Source organism: Epinephelus moara, chromosome 9, assembly GCF_006386435.1.
Source record: "Epinephelus moara isolate mb chromosome 9, YSFRI_EMoa_1.0, whole genome shotgun sequence".
Lineage (NCBI taxonomy): Eukaryota > Metazoa > Chordata > Actinopteri > Perciformes > Serranidae > Epinephelus > Epinephelus moara.
The window spans coordinates 33,934,020-33,944,687 of NC_065514.1; the positions used below are offsets into that span (position 1 = coordinate 33,934,020).

Below are 10,668 nucleotides of genomic sequence, written 5' to 3' on the forward strand. Positions count from 1 at the left end.
CGTTTTGTGCAACAGGTGGATGTGGTAGTCTACTGGTAGAGTAGAGAGAGAGCTAAGTAGCGTTGAAGTAGAGTAGAGCAGGGCAGAGAGATGGAAGCAAAATATATTAAACCCAGTGTTAATACAGCAGAACTGGAGAGAGGGGTGAAAAATAAATAGAGGTGGGCATGGCTCAAGTAGCCGCTTAAATCAAACAATTTTTATAGGGCAAGTAAAAACTGACTTCGGGCAAGTAGATCTCGATTGTGGCGATTGTATGCTGCTGCCGTTTGAGATGCCTCAGTCGGGCAGAGTGCAGAGTGTCACTGTTATCCTATATGATCCAATATATTGTGTTTTATAATGTGTTTGTTTCATGGCTTTTAATTCTTTTTATCGCTGTGTGTTAAATGTGTTGTATGTCATTGAAAAGTGCTGTGTCACAGAGTGTAAACAAATAACGTGTATAATCATCATTATTAATATTTATCTCCTGTGTTCGTTGGCCAAAATTGCCTCTCAGTTACAATCAAGGAATCCCTTTTTTACATGCGATCAATCAGTTGATGGGTGGGTATAAAAAGCAGCGATCATAGTGCGTATAGATGCACAATGGCTTATTTGGCACTGCTAGAGGATGTGGTGGATGGGAGCAGATCTTCAGGGACCAACAAGATCTACTGGTCAACAATGATGAGTGGCTTATGAGCCAGTTCCGACTGCTGCATGCAGTGCTGCTGGATCTCTGTGCTGTGTTGGGCCCGGCGTTACCAAGAAGCACCCGCAGGAACCAAGCTGTGCCAGTGCTGTGCTGCACAATGTGGCATAGCTGAAAAACATGCCACTACCACTTGACATGGATGCTGGCCCCGACCTCTATCCCCAGGCATTTGAGCCAAATGCTGCTGCTGCTGCTGCTGCTGCTGCTGCTGCACCAGCGTCTGGATGTGATGCATCATTTATGAAAACAAGGCGTATTTTAAGAAATCATTTGAGTCAAGTCAATCAATTTGCTTGTCAAACAGTTATGGCAACTGTGTCCCTCATTTAGAGTGTTTATTTCAGACAGTCACTAAAACTGTCAGATCCAAACATCCCTTGGTTTTCTGTATAAATAAATCAGCGTAAATAGCCTTAACACCTTAATATTGGACGACTTCTTGAGTCACCAGACAACACTGTCTTTCTGTTATCAACCTCCCTCGCTCACCTGCGCCACATTTCAAGTTAATTGTAATTTATAAAGGGAAACAGGCGTGGGACATGCATGCGCACTATGTTATAAATCAGGATATTTTTGTGCCTAAGCACTGTCTGTGCTTTGTTCGTACGTCACCTTAAGTCACCTGTCCTGCGCACAGTTTTATAAATGAGGCCCCAGGTTTGTTTGCTTTGAAGATGAAGAGACCTCTGTGGATAATTTGTCTCTGATGAATTCTGACGGAATTCAGCTGGTTGCAACCTGCAATCGTCACCACTAGTTGCCAGTAAACCCCCCCCCTTAATCCTACACACTGGCACCCTAAATAGCATCATTTTGGTATATGTCTGAAAATGTTCTCCTTTGTTTGTTTGTTTGTTTCTCCAGCTCATTACAGTATACACCGTACCAGGAATGGACCCTGACTGGTTGATTGGAGAACGGGGCAATGAAAAGGGCAAAGTCCCTGTCACCTACCTTGAACTGCTGAGCTAATGGACCAAACAACAGGACACACACACACACACACACACACACACACACACACACACACACACACACACACATGTATTTTCTACACTTACTGTATGTGTGGCTATAAACACTTATGCAAACCTGTCTGTTGGGAAAGTTTTCATAAGTACAGATGAGTTATTGGAGGAAATTGCAACAAACGCTTGTTATGTGGCCACTTGGGTCATTACAGACTTCCTCTTATTCCAGTGATGTGTACGTGTGTGCGAGTGTAATGAGACCACAGTTAAAGCTACATTCCCTATTTTAGTTAGTTTAGGTGTCTTAGTGTTAAGTCTGTGTTTTTACCACAAAGCATTCGCAAGGCATTCAAAACTAAGATAGGTTTGCAACTAATGATTATTTTCACTGTCAATTAATCTGCAAATTATTTTCTGAATTAATCAATTACTAATATACAAAGTAAGTTACAAAGTGTGACAAATGTCGATCACTGTTTTCCAAAGCCCAAGATGACATCCACAAATATTTTGTTTTGTCCACAACCCAAAGATATTTAGTTTACTGTCATAGGAGAGAGAAAAAAACACATTTAAAAAGCTGGAATCAGATAATTTTGACTTTTTTTCCTCAAAAATATTACTTTAACTGATCAATCAATTATCAAATTAGCTAGCAATTAATTCAATAGTTGCAACTAATCGTATAATTGTCGCAGTACTCGACCTTGCATGTTGCATTTAAGGATGATTCTGATTTACTACAACTTGGGTCTTTTTTTCCTGTAGTTTAGGCCATCATTTGTATCAGGGTCATGTTGTACCCACAAAAGTATCTGCTGGGAATTGGAACACGATGATATGGCTACAGCAGAGTTTGATGGGCCAGGAAACAGAAGCTGTCAGAAAAATAGACAATTATAAACTGGCCAAATTAGGCCAGATGATTTAAGCCTCTTTCTAGAAGTAAAAATTAAACTCAATTAAAGTCATTAATTTGTCATAAAGTTGCTGCCTTGACAAACAAGTCCACTTTCAGCTCCACAACCCCCAAAGCTGTGTTAATGCTCTGACCTTGTTTTCTCACAAATTCCTGTGAGGTGTTACACCCTAGACACGTGAAAATTCCATCAGTGATTAAAACGTGTGCAAAGGCTGTTCATGAAATATGATACCGGTTGGCCCCATGGGGGCACTATAAGTAAGGCTAAAAAAAAAATCAATTTTTTAAGGGAAACACCCCTCACACCGTAAGTGTGACTGACCTGAAATTTGACAGACAATTGTAGCTCAATGTGCTCTACGAAAAACACACAAGAACAATGATGGGACCATCGGTAACATTTTTTGCCATTTTTAATTATTTAAAAAAAACAAAAACATTTTTGCATCTTGTCCTAAACCATAGATCCTATTCATACCAACCTTTCTGTGGCTCATCATTGGACCAAGCTTATCAAAAGTTATCAAAACCTTGTTGATATCTCATTGTGTTTTGATGATATTGACCAATGAACCTTAGAGGGGCCATGGCTCAGTACATAACTCATCAATGTTTCAGCCAATCATCACAAAACTTACAAGCAATGTCTTAGGAGGTACCAGGAACATATCCTGAAAGTTTCATTTAAATTGACTACTAGGGGGCACAACAAATGCAAAAAATGGGTGTGGGATTACACAAATCAGACTAAATCATAAATTGATAGTCCAGTCAGCTTGTAGGGTATGTTAAAGCTTTCAACTAAAAGGAATGGATTTGGGGGTTTTACTTTGTACTGTCAACCTCATTGAGCTGAAACATACATGGTAAAATTTACAACAACAACCAATGTTTGCTGATATATTTGCTGATATGATGGCTCTATGTTCTGTCTTTTCCTGCTACCGTGGCCAGCTGAGCACCATTTCACACATTCTTTGAAGGCCGACCATTTCATTGGCCAACTAAAATGAAAAAAATTGCCCGCAAAAGACAACCTGGGGTGTACACATCGAATATATATTTTCGTCCAGTCATCCAACTCTAAAACGTACGGATTGGAAATCTTGGAAGTTTCTTGTTTTAATTTTCAGATTCAGAGTCCTAACCTCACCATTTTCCCACTATCACAACACTTGCTGTTAGTTTGTGAAATAACAACAGTATACAGTGTTTGTGAGTGATCATGCTGAGTCATGCTGAGTTTTTTTCAAGGAGAACTTGATAAATAGTCTGGTGCGATACTAACTGTTTGGTTTCAAGTTTAAATGAGGATTTCTAAAATGTTTGTGGAGAAACATGATAGAAATGTACATCCTGTATGAGGAACTACACTGCTACTCAATTTATTATCAAGTAAAACCACTAAGTGGTTTAAAAGAATGCTTACAAAGTGACATGTGCCTAAAGAAGTCATGCAGCAACACTAAAAATAGATCACAGAGGGGCAGTGCAGACGGAGGCCATATGACACCTTGTGAAACTTCCTTGCAGTAAATGTTGCAAGAAAGTTCAAAATAATTTGAAACAGAACAGTGTGTGGTAACTTTGTGGAGGAAATGAAAATCGTGAATCACTTACTCTTACCATCCAACACAAACATTAAATTATTACCATAGAGAAGTTCTCCAGATGTGTCAGTCTTGGCGATCCTCTCCACTCACAAAGTATGCAGGGTGAAATCAAGCAGAGTGGGTTATGAGGCCAAAAGGGCAAAGTAAAGTCAGCGCATCCACCGGTTTCTGAAAAGAATTTCCACTAAAGTAGACCCAGTCATCATGTAATTTGTGTAACTTCCTTGCCATAATTGTGGCAACAGTGAGTGTAAAACATTTGGAAATAGAGTGACCCAGTTTGCTGTGACCTGTGATGAGCTAATAGAGCTGATGATTTTCAGGAAAAAAGGTCACATCCATCAGTCAAAATAATGACTCATCACCTTGTGAGAAAGTGTTGTATGACTAATGTTTCATTATGTGTAATTTACTATTGATGATGTTAAGTCTTTATCTGGATGGTTTACCACCAGTGACAGTGCAATGAGTGTGAGTCATAGCTGCAAGTAATGTTGTAGGGCATCCAAAGGGAATCCTAAGTGTGATTTCACATCCTGACATGCTAATAGTAGAAGCTTGAGTATACAGTAGTTAAGTGTATCTGGCATGGATATCCCTGTTACCAGGGGATAATGCTGAATGTTTTTGTGACCCACCCAGACCTTTCTTCGAGAGGCACCTGTACCTCTTATCATTTTAAATAGAACTGTCAGAATGCTATTAAATTTGCTACATTGATGCTTCTCTCTAGGGCCATCCTCAGGACAAAATTTTTACTTTCAGCTTTACGACTGATTAGGCTGTAACAACAGAAAAATTGTCAATATGTTGTTTGCTCTATTTGTAATTATGTGTGATGAAAATTTCAGCAGTGCTTAAGACATTTGGTTTTGTTTATATAGCCCAGTTGCCAGAAGGAGATGTTGGCATAGTAGGTTTCTGCAAACCCTTAATACTTTAGATTTGTATGTTTCATACATATCATATCAATGTTTCGGAAGTTACATTATTTATAAATATATTCAGGCTGTAAATTGATTAATATATTTAATCGCAATTAATCGCATGAGTGTTAAGTGTATCGCACATTTTTTTCTGTTCAAAATGTACCATAAAGGGTTTTTCATACTCTTGTCAACATGGGAGTGGACAAATATGCTTGCTTGATGCACATGTACATTTCTTATTATTGCAACAATCCAAAACAATGATAAATACTCTTCAGAATATTCTCCAGGATAACTTACTGGTACTGCATGCTCAAAAAATATGCTGAAAGCATATTATGGCAAACTCAAGCCCAACAAACAACAACAGATGGACATATTGACCTGAATGTAGCATTACTCAGTAATACTAACACAATATAGTGTCCAACTTTACACTTGTAAAGTTTAACCAAATATCCCATTTTTGATGCAGTTCGATGTAATCCGGTGGGAACTCAGGTCACACCGACAGTAAATACAAATAAGTTTGGTATTTTTATAGAACCATCTGGCAGGGCTTTACAGCTGAACTTGCCATTCAAAAGACCCCTTGCTTTATCCATTTCTCCTCGTGGAGGTTTGTTTCTGCTCGCCATCCACAATGTTACTGCTGCATTGCTTCTTGATTTCCCAAACTACAGGGTGGGCCAAGGGTCATTATATCAGCATGTGTTGATCGCGCGTCAAAAACATTTGTGGGGTTAAAAGGAATTTGTGTTAACTTGTTATTAACACATTGACTTTGACCTTTGACAGCCAGTGAACTGATCAGATTTTGGTGGTCATAGCCTAGGTCAAGGTTACTGTGATCTTGAATCTATATATCTCAAGAATACCTTAAGGGAATTTCTTTAAATTTGGCAAAAACGTCCACTTGGATTCAACGATGAACTGATTACATTTTGATGGTCATAGGTAAAATGTCAAGGCCGGTTTGACCTTGGTCTCAAGGCCACTTTCTGAAGGTCTTAGACTCGTCTGCATATTTACTCAATCTTGTCTCATCTCAGATAAACTTTGGAGTTTATTTCAAAACCAGTCAAGACCACAGCTGCGGGCCCTGTGCCATAAAGGATTGTGAATAAAGATGGTGAAGTTGATAAAGCTTCTTAACCTTGCTAACTCTGTGAGGATGCCAACCCTCTCGCTCCCCTCCTCCTCTGTTAAATGGTATCTCCCAGGTGCACTATGTCATCAAACCATGCCATTTTTGGTATTGCTGGATTCAGGAAGCTCTCGACTTTTAAAAAATAACCTTGTTTTTCTTTTATTTCTCATGTATTTCGCACAAGACCAGCCTTAACACACATAGTCCAAAATCGCAGTGACAAGTCATGTCATGCTGTTTTTCAACGGGAAAAGTTACAGGATTACACGCAACCTTATGAGTGGCTGTTAGCATGGACTTAGCTCTTTTATAAAAGATAAGAGTCTCACTCCTACCGCTATTTTTGGCTGAGATACAACATCTAGAAAGTAGGATCATAACTTTGTTCATTGATAGTTTGCCTACAGTCCCATACTGTCATTTACCTCCACAGATGAAGCCACTGACAGTTATTTATCCTGATTTTTTTTTTATTTTTTTTTTTAGGCGGACCAAAATCTCCAATTTTTTTACTGACTTCAGAGGCCCATTACTCTGTCTCGTTATCACCTAGAGTGTGTCTGACACTTTCACAAGAAACTTAAGGGAGTTTTCTTACTGACAAGACCTTATGCATGCATGTAGTCAGAGCAGTTCAAAAGCTACAGTCATTTTAATTTGGGTATGTCATTTCAGGCGTTTTTGCTACAAAATGGGGGTGAAGTGCAAGAGGTTGCCTCTTACAGACTGTGAGATTTTAGCAATCATATAAGTTAAGTGCAGCTACACTGTGCGACATGGATCCAACAAACTTGGGTACAACATCAAGTTTGATGTATGCAGACTATACGATGACAGTACCTACTGAATGGCAAGCTATGACGTACGATGCAATAGCTTCCCATGCTGAGTGCAAGGATGCTGCAGGAGTTATTACTTCTCCAGCTGTGAAGCACAACATAGAGGGTCATATTATCAAATAACCTAAAGGTTTGTGGACGCTATATACCGCGGTGTCTGTGTGTGTGTTCGCTAGCTGCAAGGTTGCTCACCTGGCAGCTGCAACTCTGCCGCTATTTTCCTCCATGCTTTCTCCTTTACGTGATCATAGTAAGAGCTGGAGGACACATCATACAGGCAAGGCTTCTGCTGCCACAACTCTGCAAGGTTTTCCTCTTTGCTGGAATCCCACACATTTATTTTAGCGCGTTTTTGCCCTCACGACAAGCTGCTATCAGTCTGTTTGTTTGGGTTTAGCACCAGTATGTCATTTCATGCTGCATTTCTATTGGTTGGTTAGTAGATGTTGGTTGTAACAACAGTCACACAGTGAGATGGTCATCCCAAATTTCTGACACTGTCAGAATTTTATCCCAGGCCTTCTTTGATTACAAGACTGTGACAGGGGCCATCCTTGAACCATTTCTTGCCACGATCAAAGATATCGCCACGTTTCTTTTACGATGGTCATCTTTCATCTGGGACAGCCCAAAAATCACAGTGTATACCGGGATTTAGTGTTTGTATTTGTTTGCTCATAGTAAACAGAGGAAAATTGCCGCACATAAAATTATCTCTTTAATGTGTTTTGCTTATTTTATCATGCCATTTCTCTTGGTACACTAATATATACACACATATATAGAGTATGGCGATAAAAGAGGTAAATAAAGAGGAATCTTCATTTATTTTCTGTAGGTGATTTTATGATCTTTCACATCAGTTTGAGGAATGCATATTGTTTGAATGTTCCATTATATCGTAAATCTGTCATGCAGTGTGGGACCTCAACAGGTCTGGTCTTGGTCTTGTCTCGGTCTCAATGCACTCTGGTTTTGGTTATGGCTGTGTCTTGTCATTCTTTAATTCATTCATTCATTTATTTTGCATAACCGCTTATCCTGTTAGGGGTCATGGGGGGGCTGGAGCCTATCCCAGATGACATTGAGCGAGAGGCGGGGTACACCCTGAACAGGTCACCACATTATCACAGGGCTGACACATAGAGACAGACAACCATTCAAGCTCACATTCACACCTACATCTAATTTAGAGTCACAAATTAACCTGCATGTCTTTGGACTGTGGGATGAAGCTGGAGTACCCTGAGACAACCTCCATTGAACGTGCAAACTCGCACCATCGTGCCGCCACATTAACCATTGCGTTGTTGAAATGTGAAGTTTCAATGCATCTGCTACACATTAATGTACAAATGAAATGCTGCCATGGTTTGCAGAAATGTACAATGTTAACATTTTTATTCTGGGGATTATGTTGGTTTATAATTTTTTGGATGTTTGAGAGTTTTTCTTGACCTTGTTTATACATCTTACTTGGCCTAATATCAGTCTCTTCCCAGAGCTTTTTACTGAATTTCACCTTTTTCATCAGCTGATAGTTTTCAAACAGAACTGAGCAAAATCCATCTACTTATGTAGAGGGCAGTTTAAGGCTCCAGAAAAAGCTTGTCAGTGGGCTTAAGAGTTACTGCACAATTGAATATTCTCACAAGGCTACCTAACCAGGACTGAAGAACATTGTTTGAAGCATGCAAAATGTCAGAAGTGTGTGTGTGTGTGTGTGTGTGTGTGTGTGTGTGTGTGTGTGTGTGTGTGTGTGTGTGTAATTGAATTCAGGATTTTTAACCACAGTTGTATTTATCTGCTACGTTTCCTGTTGCTTTTACGGTTCTTAATTTAGGTTGTTGTTACATTCCTGGGGGGAGTTATAAAATGTTCAGACATCTTATTGTCGTCACATTTTTGTTATTCTCCAACCAACAGCCAGTGGTTTGATGTGCAATAAACATGCATGTGTGTTACAGTAATATGGTTGTCTGGTTCTTGAATATCCACAAACACAGCACAGATGAGTGTTTGATCGACGATCGAAGAACTGGTTGGGAGGAAATTGGATAGTGTCTAGTTTCATGAATAACATATTATGCCATCACAGAGTCATACATTCTTGCTGTGACTTGGCAGAGAGATAAAGCAGGCAACACATTGAACCCAGCCAGTCGCAGTTTGCGTTTTCATATCTTCTGTGATGTTAACTCACAAAACACTCAAATGTTTATGTATATAATCAGGGTTTTTTTTATGAAAGAGGTGAAGCTGAAGCTATTCATTGTCTGTCCACAGTTAAGTGAGGCTTTTTCTTCCCCAGACAGTAGAGAGAGAGTGGTTGTGTGGGTAAGTATATAAACTGCATGTGTGCAGAGGCTGAAGCCATACCCACTCACGTGATTAATTTGGTATAAGTGTTTCCAACCCAAAGGTGAGAGTCAGATGGTTACAGGTTCACCAGAATCATTTCTCTTTTCCTTTGCCATACTGACCTTGACCTCAATTTGACCCAAGCAAAAACCTCCAGAAAATGATTGTTATTTAGATTGTTACCCAAGTTTATGTGTCAGGTGCAATATATCCTTTTGTTGACAACCTAAATACTCCTTTTAAGGGACACTTCAAGTCTTTCCAACTGTCCCCATAAACCTGCCTCCCCTCTAGGTTTGTCATCTCAAGTATATCCTTTTCGATTGATGGTGTTATGAAGACCTCAAATGCTGGTTTTATGTGTTGGCCATGGCTGACAGCTTATCTGGTTGGACATAGAACCTGTCATTCAAGGGGGTAGAGGGGCCACAATAATGTTTCCAGGTGTCCAGGTTGAGTAGAGGGGCCACAATAATGTTTCCAGGTGTCCAGGTTGAGAGGTTCAGAGAGAACAGAATCGGGGCATCAGTGGCTTGGTGGTAGAGCAGGCGCCCCATGTACAAGGCTGTTACCGCAGCGGCCCGGGTTCGAATCCAGCCTGTGGCCCTTTGCTGCATGTCACTCCCTCTCTCTTTCCCCCCCTTTCACACTTGTCTGTCCTATCAATTAAAGGCTTAAAAATGCCCAAAAAATATCTTTAAAAAAAAAAAAAAAAAGAGAGAACAGAATCTGCTGTTGGGTGTGAGACAACAGCAGGGTCAGGAAATTCTGGAAACCTGCCTGTAAGTTTTTGGTGACGTGTGCGCACTCTCCGCCGGTCAGCCAAACTGCCACTACATCAGCTGCGCTCCCCCTGCGCTGACAGTAGACCTGGTTTCAGCTGGCGAGCTTTTAGTGCACCTTCGGCGAAGCCTTTTGGCATGAAACTGTCACTGACCAAGCTGGATCTGTCGACACCTCCCCCTGCTGCGCCGCCACACCCATCTCTGCGCACCTCGGTCTGCCAAACTACCAAACTGAGCGTGCCTCAGGTTGCGCTGCTCGAAACTAGCTCTGTGCGGGGTTCACCACCCTGCGCCGCGCCGGGAAACTAGAGGCCTCTGTGTCACAGCTAAAGCTTCTAACATTAATGTTACTTAGCAAGAACTTAACTTTTTCTTAAACTTTAACTCACAGTGGG

The 10,668-nt window shown here is 40.4% G+C and overlaps 1 protein-coding gene across 4 annotated transcripts in view; it reads left to right on the forward strand.

The window, feature by feature from the left end:
- The window catches only part of sh3glb2b (SH3-domain GRB2-like endophilin B2b), a 42,401-nt gene extending 36,989 nt beyond the window's left edge, over positions 1 to 5,412 (forward strand). For all 4 annotated transcript variants that reach the window (XM_050052415.1, XM_050052416.1, XM_050052417.1 and 1 more), the window contains one exon: positions 1,568 to 5,412. In XM_050052415.1, the coding sequence (XP_049908372.1) occupies positions 1,568 to 1,675 (108 nt within the window). In that variant the 3' untranslated portion in view covers positions 1,676 to 5,412. The remainder of the gene's footprint in view (positions 1 to 1,567) is intronic.
- Positions 5,413 to 10,668: the final 5,256 nt, after the last annotated feature.